Source organism: Bufo bufo, chromosome 3 (genome assembly GCF_905171765.1).
Source record: "Bufo bufo chromosome 3, aBufBuf1.1, whole genome shotgun sequence".
In the NCBI taxonomy this organism is placed as follows: Eukaryota; Metazoa; Chordata; class Amphibia; order Anura; family Bufonidae; genus Bufo; species Bufo bufo.
The window spans coordinates 404,400,457-404,416,134 of record NC_053391.1 but is presented as its reverse complement, the minus strand read 5'-3'; the positions used below and the strand labels follow the sequence as shown (position 1 = coordinate 404,416,134).

Genomic DNA, 15,678 nt, shown 5'->3' with positions numbered 1-15,678 from the left:
AGACAAAAAGCATATAGTACAAATCAATCGTTACGTTCCTGCCCAACCCGGGTTTCGCTGCCTCGCTTCTTCAGGCAGCGAAACCCGGGTTGGGCAGGAACGTGACGATTGATTTGTACTATATGCTTTTTGTCTACCGACTCTTGTGAGTAGAATAAAACCTTTTATAAAAAGATTGCAAAGGGTGCTTCACTATTCTGCCTATCTTCTTTAAACCCTGTAGAGGAGGAGGTCTGGGGAAGATCAGATCCTTTGGGTGTCGAGGAGAGGGGCTGATACCCTATGCTATCCACTGTTGACCGGGAGACATAGTCTCTAGCAGCGCGGTTCCAAAACCCTTTGATTTGCATAAACCAGTGTGAACGACCTACCACACTATTCCGGGACCAGCAGCAGCGCAAGTAATTGTCCGTGTTGGGACACAGGACTGACTTTTCGTTTTTGTATTTTACAAGTTATATAATGTTTAAAAATAATGTTACTCCTCATGTGCACCCACATGGCAACTTATTCCGAGAAATTTTCACATAAAAATTTGATCAGCACTACTCACTTTTAATTCCCGGGGGATTGGAGGCCATGCAGGCAATCTGTACAGATAGTAAGTGTCGTGGATATCGTTCTTGGTTTGGGTATGCCATATTTTTCTCTCTATAAGATTCTCCTGTCCAGTCCACTCAGTTCAGACCTCCAATCAGACCAAAAAATAAAAATGAACTCAGCTCTCCTGCTCCTGACTGCTATGCGACTCCAGAGATCACACAGAGTGAGGCCACAAAGCGTGCTTGCGTCCACACGCTGTGTCCAGGTCACAGCAGAGAGTGCAGCACCGGCAGGAGAAAACCAGGGAGCAGTGACTACTGCAAGCACTAGGAACACTGTACTAACTCCCCCTTCCCAGTCCTACTGTACTAATTATTAATTATTAGTATATTTATAAGTAGTATTTACCCTATAAGAAAGATACACTGCCATCCCCCTTCACACTCACACACACACACTTTTGGGGTAAAAATATGCATCTTACAGGGTGAAAAAGTACCAGTAATTAGTTTTCAGTTTTGAAATGAAAGTTTATAGAAATGTCTAATGTAATTAATATTCATGTACGTTATTATTTCTAGAGGGAAGAATTTTCTATTACATAGTTGTATTTTCTCATGTAGTGGAGATTCTCATCAATCGAGACTGAAATTTTTTCAGGCCTCCATTGTCAAATAATTTGGAAATAGAAACATAGAAACATATAATGTGTCGGCAGATAAGAACCATTTGGCCCATCTAGTCTCCCCAAATATGGTACTTTAGTAGAAAACTAACCGCCAGCAACCACCTACAAAGCAAGTTTTCACAGATTTGGCTGTTTCCAATTGAATACTCTACAGGGAGTGCAGAATTATTAGGCAAGTTGTATTTTTGAGGATTAATTTTATTATTGAACAACAACCATGTTCTCAATGAACCCAAAAAACTCATTAATATCAAAGCTGAATATTTTTGGAAGTAGTTTTTAGTTTGTTTTTAGTTTTAGCTATTTTAGGGGGATATCTGTGTGTGCAGGTGACTATTACTGTGCATAATTATTAGGCAACTTAACAAAAAACAAATATATACCCATTTCAATTATTTATTTTTACCAGTGAAACCAATATAACATCTCAACATTCACAAATATACATTTCTGACATTCAAAAACAAAACAAAAACAAATCAGTGACCAATATAGCCACCTTTCTTTGCAAGGACACTCAAAATCCTGCCATCCATGGATTCTGTCAGTGTTTTGATCTGTTCACCATCAACATTGCGTGCAGCAGCAACCACAGCCTCCCAGACACTGTTCAGAGAGGTGTACTGTTTTCCCTCCTTGTAAATCTCACATTTGATGATGGACCACAGGTTCTCAATGGGGTTCAGATCAGGTGAACAAGGAGGCCATGTCATTAGATTTTCTTCTTTTATACCCTTTCTTGCCAGCCACGCTATGGAGTACTTGGACGCGTGTGATGGAGCATTGTCCTGCATGAAAATCATGTTTTTCTTGAAGGATGCAGACTTCTTCCTGTACCACTGCTTGAAGAAGGTGTCTTCCAGAAACTGGCAGTAGGACTGGGAGTTGAGCTTGACTCCATCCTCAACCCGAAAAGGCCCCACAAGCTCATCTTTGATGATACCAGCCCAAACCAGTACTCCACCTCCACCTTGCTGGCGTCTGAGTCGGACTGGAGCTCTCTGCCTTTTACCAATCCAGCCACGGGCCCATCCATCTGGCCCATCAAGACTCACTCTCATTTCATCAGTCCATAAAACCTTAGAAAAATCAGTCTTGAGATATTTCTTGGCCCAGTCTTGACGTTTCAGCTTGTGTGTCTTGTTCAGTGGTGGTCGTCTTTCAGCCTTTCTTACCTTGGCCATGTCTCTGAGTATTGCACACCTTGTGCTTTTGGGCACTCCAGTGATGTTGCAGCTCTGAAATATGGCCAAACTGGTGGCAAGTGGCATCTTGGCAGCTGCACGCTTGACTTTTCTCAGTCCATGGGCAGTTATTTTGCGCCTTGGTTTTTCCACACGCTTCTTGCGACCCTGTTGACTATTTTGAATGAAACGCTTGATTGTTCGATGATCAGCGTTCAGAAGCTTTGCAATTTTAAGAGTGCTGCATCCCTCTGCAAGATATCTCACTATTTTTGACTTTTCTGAGCCTGTCAAGTCCTTCTTTTGACCCATTTTGCCAAAGGAAAGGAAGTTGCCTAATAATTATGCACGCCTGATATAGGGTGTTGATGTCATTAGACCACACCCCTTCTCATTACAGAGATGCACATCACCTAATATGCTTAATTGGTAGTAGGCTTTCGAGCCTATACAGCTTGGAGTAAGACAACATGCATAAAGAGGATGATGTGGTCAAAATACTCATTTGCCTAATAATTCTGCACGCAGTGTATAGACATATACAGTATACGCTCTTCATCAATGACAGCCTCACTGATTCCAAGGACAATTCATCGTATACACAGGTGAAACTCAAAACATTAGAATATCGTGCAAAAGTTCATTTATTTCAGTAATGCAAATTAAAATTAGAATTTTGTGAGAAGGTTCAATATTCTAGGCTCAAAGTGTCACACTCTAGTCAGCTAATTAATCCATACCCCCTGAGCAAAGGTTTCCTGAGATTGTGACTTTGGGGTTTTCATAAGCTATAAGCCATAATCCAAGTTAATGCAGTGGACTTTCATCTGAATTTCAGGAAAAATTAGATTTGTCACGAAGGCGAGTTTCCATGAGCTTTGTGGTAACTAATCAATTTTTCCTGAAATGGCGGTAAAAACCCACCAATAAACCTTACCTCATCTATTTGATTGCAGAGAGGCTGTTGGGGCCATCTTCATTTAAGAAAACGCACCAAATTGTGCGTGCTGACGAGTAACGTCACCACGTGATCACGCTGGCCAGACATGATGACATCTTCAGTGATGAAATCACCGCATCCATCCAGCGTGGTGACGTCATCTCATCAGCGCACGCAAGATTTGGCACATTTTCTTCAGTCAAGATGGCTGTGATGGCCTCTCCGTGATCAAGTGGATAAGGTGAGTATGTACTTTTTTTTTTAACCCCTGATTAACCCCTGAAAGGCCTCAATGTGACTCTCAGATACTGTGATCAGCGTTGAACATGGCATCTGAGGGGGATCAATGACAGGGTGGCGCAATCGCCATTCCCGGTCATTGCGCCCGCTACAAACAATGGAATGTGATTGGTGACAAAGCACTTTGTAACTACTCAAATTTCTGGTCTAAGTTTGGTGAAGCGGTCGAATTGAATTTTTGAAAACTTCGCTCATCACTAGTTAAATGCCTCTAAAATATAACTAGAATGTGAAGAAAAAGGTGGATTGATTTGTCTAATTTCTCATTCTTGCAGTCAAAGTGAACAGCTTGGGATATTCAGCAGCCTACTGAATGCTCACTTTGTGCCAGGAGTAACAGAACACAAGGTACAGTACCTGTCTTCTCTCCTTCATTACTGAAATGTTAAGGAACATGAACAGCGTCGCAGCAGCTCAGCTAATTGTGTGCTCGTTGTAAGCTTGTAGCCTACCACTTATTAGTTAATGGCCTGTCATAATGAAATAATTGCGGTGCTTCACAAGTGGCTGTAAAATTTAGTGACACATTTAGGATTTACCACAATCCAAGCACTCTTTAAAAGTAACAATTTAATATCTATACATCAAGGAGAGACAATTATAGAGAAATCTCTCGACTGCCAGTTTCCTTTTGTGGTTTGTCTCATTTGTTTTATTTTTATGTTCAGGAAGTCATTTTTATTATGCCACTAGTCATTGCACTAATTGCCAAGGATACGCTTATCAGCATCGTGTTTAACATTTCACATTTCGTTAAACGCGCTCCTATTCGAAGTATCTATTGATTTTTTTTTTCCCCTCATCTGGGTTGGCATTGACCCATTTTCTTGTGATTTCAGGTTGACAGTTCAGGCGCTGTGTCTACTAATCACCTCCAGGAATTAATTTTAGCCATTACAAAAGTTTCAGTAGAGCTACAGGAAAGACTGAGGACTGTGTTCCTGGGGACGTCTCAGCGATGTCACTACATATTTACACTTCGTGACCTTGCAAAAATATTCAGGTAACGGAGAGGAAAAGATGTTACATCTTTGTTGGACTCATTTAAAAGGACCATCAGTTCACTTCCAGGAACAGGTATTGCTGTGTCAGCTCTTTGTGCTACTTGTAAAAGCTGTTTAGGAACTGCTCAGTGACGGCATGTCATGATAGACTGTGATACATAAAGGTAAGAGATGCCAGTCTCACTATAAGTGAAAAAAAGTCAGTCCCATGGCTATATGTGACAGTGACTGGAAAAGGCTGACTTGAGCTTGTTTGCCCTATTCTCTGTATTTCAGACCCATGATCAATCACTACGATTTTGAGATGAACATGCACTTTTTGCCCTTGTTAGTTTAGTTCTGTCCAAATGTCCTTGTTTCATTGCCAAGCGCTCAGCCCTTTTGTGTAGGAATGATGAGCTCGTATATTTTCATTGTTTTAACTAGAGTTAGACTTGATGTACTTTTTGCTGGCATTACAAAAAATGTATTATGTATTAGTCGATGCACATGGTGAGCATAGTAATAAAACTGCAGACAAAAAAATCCTAATGTTTTTTTCTTTTTCTAAAAAGCAACTACGTCTCTTATTGTATATTTTATTTTTTTGGCAGGTAGAAGGATAAGTGAAAGCTACATTCATTTGTGCAAATTAAAACTGTAGAATAAGCATTGTCACTGAAAGAAAAAATACATATGATACAATACAGGGGATATGATAGAAACAATACATATGGTAAAATACAGGGGATATGATAGAAACTTTTAAATACATAAAGGGAATCAACAAGGTAAAAGAGGAGAGGATATTTAAAAGAAGAAAAACTGCTACAAGAGGACATCGTTTTAAATTAGAGGGGCAAAGGTTTAAAAGTAATATCAGGAAGTATTACTTTACTGAGAGAGTAGTGGATGCATGGAATAGCCTTCCTGCAGAAGTGGTAGCTGCAAATACAGTGAAGGAGTTTAAGCATGCATGGGATAGGCATAAGGCCATCCTTCATATAAGATAGGGCCAGGGGCTATCCATAGTATTCAGTATATTGGGCAGACTAGATGGGCCAAATGGTTCTTATCTGCCGACACATTCTATGTTTCTATGACACATTCTATGTAACTATGCAGTGTGTATGAATTTGTATGTTTGTTAGAAAAAAAATACATATACCATTCACATTGATGCTGTTCCTATTGATCGTACCCAGGCCTGACTTTCAGTCTAAGGCCTCATGCACATGACAGTATTTTTTCGCAGTCCGCAAAACGGGGTTCCGTTGTTCCATGATCCGTTTCCGTTTTTGTTTCCGTGTGTCTTCCTTGATTTTTGGAGGATCACCAGACATGAAGGAAAGTGAAAAAAAATCTAAGTCAAGTTTGCCATGCAAATGATAGGAAAAAAACGGATGTGGACACGGATGACAATCTTGTGTGCCTCTGTGTTTTTTCACGGACCCATTGACTTGAATGGGTCCGAGAACCGTTGTCCGTGAAAAAAATAGGACAGGTCATAGCCATTGACAGCACTAGCCATCCACCGCACCAGACGTATCCAATATACAGGCCGTGAACAAGGTCTCGAGATGAGACCGAAACGTTGGCCTTAGCCTATTTTTTCTGGATGGATAAATAAATAAAAACAACTATTTACTCAATTCGAGTGCCGCGGTCTTATATATTATATATTATATATTTTTTTGACGGACTGGAAACACGGATCACGGACGCGGATGACAAACGGTGCATTATCCGAGTTTTCAACGGACCCATTGAAAGTCAATGGGTCCGCAGAAAATCACTGAAAACGGAACAACGGACACGGAACACAACAACAGTCGTGTGCATGAGGCCTAAGGCTGGCCATACACATTAGATACCTGGTGGCTGAACACTAATTTGACTGACAGCTATCTCTTCTGACCTTCATACATAGCTCTGGCTATGGTGAATATGGAGAGGTGAGTAAGCTGTTGCCAGACACCTCGAAAAAGATCAGACATGTAGAATTCTAACAGCTTGATCTTCTTTGCCTTGACATCTGCCATCATGGGAGAGTCAGGAGGGCCCCATACCCACCGAATGGTTTGCCAACAATAGTCTAATGTGTATGGCAACTTTTAGCCCGCATGGAGTATGTATGAGGCAAACTTACCAGTTGAGATTGCTCCATATATGGTTGGTGCCAACTGTGTAATACAGCTGCCACCTGCTGACAGTGACCAGGATCAGAGACAATTCTGATCCCAGTCATTTAACCTCTCAGGTGATGCAGTCAATAGCAGTTTTACATATAAAAATAACCTATGCAAAAGTAACCATAATTGACATCGCCAAGTCAGAAATTTGTCCGAAATATTACATTATAGTATTTATCCCATACAGTCAAAGCCGTAATAGAAAAAACATTGAAATGGCTGCATCCACAGTTTTTGGTCACTTATCCCCCACAAAAGATTTATCAAAAAGTGATAAAAAAGTTGCATATATCCCAAAATGGTACCAATAAAAAGTACAGTTCACCCCACACAAAAAAATAAGTCCTAAGATAAATAACAATGGTGGAATTATGTTTTTCTTCTCTTTTTCACTCCAAAAATATTTTTTCTTTTATTTTGCAATACATAATATGGTAAACTAAATGATGAGATTAAAATACAACTGGTCCTGCAAAAAGCAAGCACTCATGTGGCTATGTGAATTTGAGGAGAAGCAAATAAAAACAAAAAAAATGAAAATTCACTGAGTCCTTAAAGGGGTTTTGCCACTTCAGCAAATAGCATTTATAATGCAGAGAAAGTTTCCATGGCTACGACCACCCTGCAGTCCAGCAGCATGGACGTGCTTGCACACTATAGAAAAAAGTATCAGCCTACATGATCTCCCACGGTCCCAGCCACCAGAGAGGCTAACATTTTTTCTTATAGTGTACAAGCACAGCCACCACTGATGGATTGCAGGGTGGTTGTAACCATGGAAATAGTGTAGCAAAGGAGGCAATATGGACAATCACAATACATTAGTAAGTACCTTGTATTAACTTTCTCTGATAAATGGATGCGAACAGCACACATATAACATTCGTGTGCTGTCCACATTTTTTTGCGGCCCCATAGAAATAATTATCGATCTGCATGAGGCCTAAGTGTGTATACACTGCGTGCAGAATTATTAGGCAAATGAGTATTTTGACCACATCATCCTCTGTATGCATGTTGTCTTACTCCAAGCTGTATAGGCTCGAAAGCCTACTACCAATTAAGCATATTAGGTGATGTGCATCTCTGTAATGAGGAGGGGTGTGGTCTAATGACATCAACACCCTATATCAGGTGTGCATAATTATTAGGCAACTTCCTTTCCTTTGGCAAAATGGGTCAAAAGAAGGACTTGACAGGCTTAGAAAAGTCAAAAATAGTGAGATATCTTGCAGAGGGATGCAGCACTCTTAAAATTGCAAAGCTTCTGAAGCGTGATCATCGAACAATCAAGCGTTTCATTCAAAATAGTCAACAGGGTCGCAAGAAGCGTGTGGAAAAACCAAGGCGCAAAATAACTGCCCATGAACTGAGAAAAGTCAAGCGTGCAGCTGCCAAGATGCCACTTGCCACCAGTTTGGCCATATTTCAGAGCTGCAACATCACTGGAGTGCCCAAAAGCACAAGGTGTGCAATACTCAGAGACATGGCAAAGGTAAGAAAGGCTGAAAGACGACCACCACTGAACAAGACACACAAGCTGAAACGTCAAGACTGGGCCAAGAAATATCTCAAGACTGATTTTTCTAAGGTTTTATGGACTGATGAAATGAGAGTGAGTCTTGATGGGCCAGATGGATGGGCCCGTGGCTGGATTGGTAAAGGGCAGAGAGCTCCAGTCCGACTCAGACGCCAGCAAGGTGGAGGTGGAGTACTGGTTTGGGCTGGTATCATCAAAGATGAGCTTGTGGGGCCTTTTCGGGTTGAGGATGGAGTCAAGCTCAACTCCCAGTCCTACTGCCAGTTTCTGGAAGACACCTTCTTCAAGCAGTGGTACAGGAAGAAGTCTGCATCCTTCAGGAAAAACATGATTTTCATGCAGGACAATGCTCCATCACACGCGTCCAAGTACTCCACAGCGTGGCTGGCAAGAAAGGGTATAAAAGAAGAAAATCTAATGACATGGCCTCCTTGTTCACCTGATCTGAACCCCATTGAGAACCTGTGGTCCATCATCAAATGTGAGATTTACAAGGAGGGAAAACAGTACACCTCTCTGAACAGTGTCTGGGAGGCTGTGGTTGCTGCTGCACGCAATGTTGATGGTGAACAGATTAAAACACTGACAGAATCCATAGATGGCAGGCTTTTGAGTGTCCTTGCAAAGAAAGGTGGCTATATTGGTCACTGATTTGTTTTTGTTTTGTTTTTGAATGTCAGAAATGTATATTTGTGAATGTTGAGATGTTATATTGGTTTCACTGGTAAAAATAAATAATTGAAATGGGTATATATTTGTTTTTTGTTAAGTTGCCTAATAATTATGCACAGTAATAGTCACCTGCACACACAGATATCCCCCTAAAATAGCTAAAACTAAAAACAAACTAAAAACTACTTCCAAAAATATTCAGCTTTGATATTAATGAGTTTTTTGGGTTCATTGAGAACATGGTTGTTGTTCAATAATAAAATTAATCCTCAAAAATACAACTTGCCTAATAATTCTGCACTCCCTGTACATATGTACATAGAAACTGTAGGAGAGTACCTGGGGTGGTGGTAAACGGGAGGTACGTGCCAGCGGGGGTCCTGGCCCCGCTGGAGTAAGAGCCGGAAAAGTGCATTTTGCAGCGGTTACGCTGTTAACAACGGATCCGGGCCGGCTCCTATTGGGAGCAGGCAGATATGCGGGCTGGTGCCTGTCTCCCCACGGTCCAGGCCAGGTTTTGCAGGGAAAGGTTAAAACCTGACCAGCAACAAGGGTGTGGTGCACAGTGTGGAGCTTCTGTGTTCTCTGGCTGTGAGAGTGAGGAGTGGAGGTGAGCTGGGCTGCGTGCTGAGGCCTGTAAAGGAGTGTGCAGGGACCCGCAGCTGAATCCAGGAGGGATCCATGTCCTGTGGCTAGGAGCCGGACTCATGGACTTACTTCACCAAGGAGAAAAGGTGACATTACTCCTGGCTTTAAATAGACTTTGCTTTATGTGACTGAAACAGGCCTCAAGTAGCCTGCAGCAGGGACTTGCTGTGTTTGAACTATTATTTTGCTGTGTGTGACCACCCTCCCTGTGAACTGCACCGTCTTTCACAAATATGCACCGTGTGAATAAACAAAGCATTGTGTTTTACACCAAGACCGGTCTGTGTTGCCTCTATACTGCACTCGCTACCACTGCCTACCAGAGCGGATCCCCACAATTGGTGGCTTCAGCGGGCAAACAGCAGTGAGGCCGAAAAATTGTGTTGTTTGGACTGTATGTCATATATTAAACCGGCAAGTTTTGTGGCTCCAGATAAGATGGAGGAAGCCATTAGACACTTGGTGCAAAGTAATGAGGAGGCTACTCGGAGACATGAGGAAGCCCTGAGAGACCAGCGGCAGTTGAATAGTCTACTGGCCCAGCAACTGGCGACTATGCAGGAGTCCATGCGTGTGTTACAACAACAAGCCGTCCCAGGGGGAACCGCAGTCCTACCTGCTGCCCGGGATAAGGTGCGCTCAGCGTTAAGAAAGATGGGCCCCGAGGATGATATCGAGGCGTTCCTGATGGTCTTCGAACGCACTGCGGAACAGGAAAGGTTACCTGCAGAACAGTGGGCCGAAGTAGTAGCGCCATTTTTAGTGGGAGACGCACAAAAGGCCTACTTCGACCTCAGTCAGGAGGAAGCCAAGAGCTATAAGAGGCTGAAGGGGGAGGTGTTGGCTCGTCTTGGGGTTAATACCTATGTGCGTGCACATCGAGTCTACCAGTGGGCCTTCTCTGAGTCCCGGCCTGCTCGGTCCCAGGCCTATGACCTGTTACACCTAGTAAAAAAATGGCTGCAGCCTGAGACATTGAGCCCCTCGCAGATGGTGGAACGGGTGGTGGTCGATCGTTTGGTGCGGACCCTGCCAAGGGCCATACAGCGCTGGGTTGGTCAGGGAGACCCCGGCAACCTGGATCAGTTAGTAAGCCTAGTCGAGAGGTATGTGGCGACCCAGGACTTGGTGCGGGACTCAGCGCAGGTACGGGAATCCCATTAGGCTCCCTCTCAGGCTAGGGATCCGGAAAAAGGGACCCAACCACAAAGGGGGGGGAAGGCTAGTCCTACTCCAGGGAAGAGAGACCGGGGAGGGACCACGGGGATTCAATGTTGGCACTGCCACGGCCTAGGACATAGGGCAGCGAACTGTCCTCAAACACCTGAACCCATGGACTGCGGGTTCGCTCGCCGGTCCTCTTTCTTTGCCCGGCCTGTATGTACTGCAGATGCCTGGCCGGACGCCGATATGCCACCTCTGTGCCAAGTCTTGATCGATGGGCATCCGATTAATGCTTTGCTGGACTCTGGGAGCCTGGTAACCCTAGTGCATGCGTCCCTAGTGTCTGAAACACTCCCAGAGAAGCAAACCCTGTCCATTGTCTGTATCCATGAGGATCGCCGGGAGTACCCCACTGCCAGGGTTACCATGTCCGTGTTGGGCAAAGAGGTGCAGCATGTCGTCGGAGTGGGACGCCAAATCCCTTATGCCGCCATACTGGGAAAGGATTTTCCTTTATTCTGGACTCTATGGAAGAGCGATATGCCTTCCCTTAGGGACAGACGACAATCTGGCCCAGTGCCTGACGATCCCGATGCGGGGATACCAGCCGTAGGGGTCACCACATCACCTGTAGAGTGTCATCCCGATAGGTTTCCCCTAGAGGTGTTGGCAGGCGAATCTGTGGAAACCCCGTCCATCCCGGACCTGGAGGTATCCCGTGACACGTTCGGGACCGCCCAGCTCCAGGATCCGACATTATTGCGGGCGAGGGAAGGGGTGACAGTGGTAAATGGGGTGGCTCAGCACCCAGGGGCCGACTCGGTGTTTCCCCATTTGGCTTTTAACCAGGACCTGCTGTATAGGGTGGACAAAGTGCAGCACGAGGTAGTGGAGCAGCTGGTGGTACCCCAGCCATACCGCCGTGTGGTACTGGACTTGGCCCACTCCCACGTGCTGGGAGGACATTTGGGCGTAAAAAAAAACCAAGAGCGGATTCTGCAAAGGTTCTATTGGCCCGGGGTTTATGAGGAGGTCAAAAGGTTTTGCCAATCCTGTCCAGTGTGTCAGATGACGAGCCCCCAACCCCACTATCGCAGTCCCCTAGTACCCATGCCCATCATTGAGGTCCCCTTCGAAAGAATAGGGATGGATCTGGTAGGCCCCATAAACAAGTCGGCCAGAGGGCACCAGCATATCTTGGTGGTCTTAGACTATGCCACCAGATATCCTGAAGCGATCCCACTACGTCATACTTCAGCTAAGCTCATAGCTAAAGAACTCATGGGCATGTTCGCAAGAGTGGGGATTCCAAAAGAGATCCTGACCGACCAGGGGACACCCTTCATGTCTAAGGTGACGAGGGAGCTCTGCAAGCTTTTAGGGGTTAAACGGTTACACACGTCCGTATACCATCCTCAAACCGACGGACTAGTGGAGCGCTATAACAAAACCCTAAAAACTATGCTTAAAAGAACCGTAGCCAAAGACGGAAAGGATTGGGACTTGTTGCTGCCGTACGTATTGTTCGCAGTGCGAGAAGTGCCCCAGGCCTCTACGGGATTCTCGCCCTTCGAGCTATTGTACGGTCGACGGCCAAGAGGGTTGCTGGACATCGCTAAAGAGGCGTGGGAGCAACAGCCCACCCCACACAAGAGTATTATAGAGCATATAGAAAAGATGCAGGACCGTATCGAGACAGTCCTACCAATCGTCCGGGAACACATGGAGGCCGCCCAACTGGCACAGAGCCGGGTATACAACCGGAGTGCCCAGGTCCGGACATTTAACTCGGGTGACCGGGTGCTGGTGCTAGTCCCCACCATTGACAGTAAGTTTTTGGCACGGTGGCAAGGTCCCTACGAGGTGAAAGAGAAGGTAGGGCCAGTGAATTACAAGATATCCCAGCCAGGCCGGCGGAAGCCAGAACAGGTATATCATGTAAATTTACTGAAATCGTGGAGAGATAGGGAGTGTCTCATTGGGGACGGCCCAAGCACTGTCTTGTCTGCGGGGAAGATCCCAGCTCCACCCGAGGTCCCGGAGGGCACCTCCGCGGTAAAGATAGCGGGTGGTCTGTCGACCAAACAAGCTCAGGAAGCCAAAGAGTTGGTGAGTCGAAATAGGGACGTGTTCTCTGAGCTTCCTGGTCGAACTTCGGTAGTCCGACATGACATCGTCACCGAGCCCCACGTCAGGGTACGGTTAAGGCCGTATCGTGTACCGGAGGCCCGGCGACAGGCCATTGCAGAAGAAGTAAGGTCGATGTTGAAGTTAGGGGTGATTGAGGAGTCAAGGAGCGAGTGGGCCAGCCCCATAGTCCTCATCCCAAAACCTGACGGTACTCTGCGCTTCTGCAATGACTTTAGAAAGCTCAACGAAATTCGATGCCTACCCCATGCCCCGGGTAGACGAGCGCATAGAACGGCTAGGGAAAGCTCGCTATTTCTCGGTCCTCGACCTCACAAAAGGATATTGGCAGGTGCCTCTCACGGAGGCGGCAAAGGAGAAGACTGCCTTTGTCACCCCCGAGGGGTTATTTCAGTACCAAGTTTTGCCCTTTGGCCTACATGGCGCTCCAGCCACCTTCCAGCGATTGATGGACGTCATCCTACGGCCCCATCGTCCATATGCTTCGGCATATCTGGACGACATCATCGTGTTTAGCCAGGACTGGGAGAGTCACCTGCCCAAGGTACAGGCCGTAGTCGATTCACTTAGAAAAGCCGGACTGACGGCCAACCCAAAAAAATGTTCGATCGGGTTCGAGGAGGTCCGGTACCTGGGATACGTGATTGGGCGGGGAGTTGTCAAACCCCAGGTAGACAAGGTTGAGGCGATCAAGAGCTGGCCCAGACCTCTTACCACCAAGCAAGTACGTTCGTTCCTAGGGATGATAGAATATTACAGGCGCTTTATCCCCAACTTTGCCACAGTGGCGGCCCCATTGACAAGACTTTTAAAGGGGAGGAAGACTGTGATGGTCCGCTGGGATGAGCAGGCGGAAGAGGCGTTCTCCCGTTTGAAGTCGGCTCTGTGTGGGTCCCCGGTTTTGGTGACACCAGACTTCACACGGGAATTTGTCGTTCAGACGGACGCCTCTGGAGTGGGCCTAGGGGCAGTACTCTCTCAGGAAATCAGTGGGGAGGAACACCCTGTTGTCTTCCTGAGTCGCAAACTCACCCCAGCGGAAACCAGGTACAGCGTGGTAGAGAGAGAATGCCTGGCCATTAAGTGGGCCCTCGAGTCCCTTAGGTACTATCTGTTAGGGAGAAGGTTCCGTCTGGTGACCGACCATTCCCCTCTTCAGTGGATGAGCCGGGCCAAGGAGGGGAGTGCCCGGGTCACCAGATGGTTCTTATCCCTCCAGAATTTTAAGTTCAGTGTCGAACACAGGGCAGGCCGCTTACAGGGGAATGCCGATGCCCTGTCCCGGGTACACTGTTGTACGTGTGTCCAACCTCTCAGGATTGAACAGGGTGTGCAACCCTTCAGGATTGAACAAAGGGGGGGATATGTAGGAGAGTACCTGGGGTGGTGGTAAACGGGAGGTACGTGCCAGCGGGGGTCCTGGCCCCGCTGGAGTAAGAGCCGGAAAAGTGCATTTTGCAGCGGTTACGCTGTTAACAACGGATCCGGGCCGGCTCTTATTGGGAGCAGGCAGATATGCGGGCGGGTGCCTGTCTCCCCACGGTCCAGGCCAGGTTTTGCAGGGAAAGGTTAAAACCTGACCAGCAACAAGGGTGTGGTGCACAGTGTGGAGCTTCTGTGTTCTCTGGCTGTGAGAGTGAGGAGTGGAGGTGAGCTGGGCTGCGTGCTGAGGCCTGTAAAGGAGTGTGCAGGGACCCGCAGCTGAATCCAGGAGGGATCCATGTCCTGTGGCTAGGAGCCGGACTCATGGACTTACTTCACCAAGGAGAAAAGGTGACATTACTCCTGGCTTTAAATAGACTTTGCTTTATGTGACTGAAACAGGCCTCAAGTAGCCTGCAGCAGGGACTTGCTGTGTTTGAACTATTATTTTGCTGTGTGTGACCACCCTCCCTGTGAACTGCACCGTCTTTCACAAATATGCACCGTGTGAATAAACAAAGCATTGTGTTTTACACCAAGACCGGTCTGTGTTGCCTCTATACTGCACTCGCTACCACTGCCTACCAGAGCGGATCCCCACAAAACATAGAATGTGTAGGCAGATAAGAACCATTTGGCCCTTCTAGTCTGCCCAATATACAAAATACTATGGATAGCCCCTAATACTAAGGATGGCCTTATGCCTATCCCATGCATGCTTAAACTCCTCCACTGTATTTGCAGCTACCACTTCTGCAGGAAGGCTATTCCATGCATCCACTACTCTCTCAGTAAAGTAATACTTCCTGATATTACTTTTAAACCTTTGCCCCTCTAATTTAAAACTATGTCCTCTTGTAGCAGTTTTTCTTCTTTTAAATATTCTCTCCTCTTTATGTATTTAAAAGTTTCTATCATATCCCCTCTGTCTCGTCTTTCTTCCAAGCTATACATGTTAAGGTCCTTTAATCTTTCCTGGTAAGTTTTATCCTGCAATCCATGTACCAGTTTAGTAGCTCTACTCTGAACTCTTTCCAAAGTATCAATATCCTTCTGGAGATATGGTCTCCAGTACTGAGCACAATACTCCAAATGAGGTCTCACTAGTGCTCTGTAGAGCGGCATGAGCACCTCCCTCTTTCTACTGGTAATTCCTCTCCCTATACACCCAAGCATTCTGCTAGCATTTCCTGCTGCTCTATGACATTGTCTGCCTACCTTTAAGTCTTCTGAAATAATGACCCCTAAATCCCT

At 45.8% G+C, this 15,678-nt stretch overlaps 1 protein-coding gene across 1 annotated transcript in view; it reads left to right on the top strand.

Moving 5' to 3' along the window:
• LOC120993823 (dynein beta chain, flagellar outer arm-like) overlaps positions 1–15,678 on the top strand; it is a 585,582-nt gene that overhangs the window by 261,095 nt on the left and 308,809 nt on the right. The window contains exons 60-61 of the mRNA XM_040422290.1: positions 3,931–4,003; positions 4,495–4,658. Coding sequence (XP_040278224.1) covers positions 3,931–4,003; positions 4,495–4,658 — 237 coding nt within the window. The remainder of the gene's footprint in view (positions 1–3,930; positions 4,004–4,494; positions 4,659–15,678) is intronic.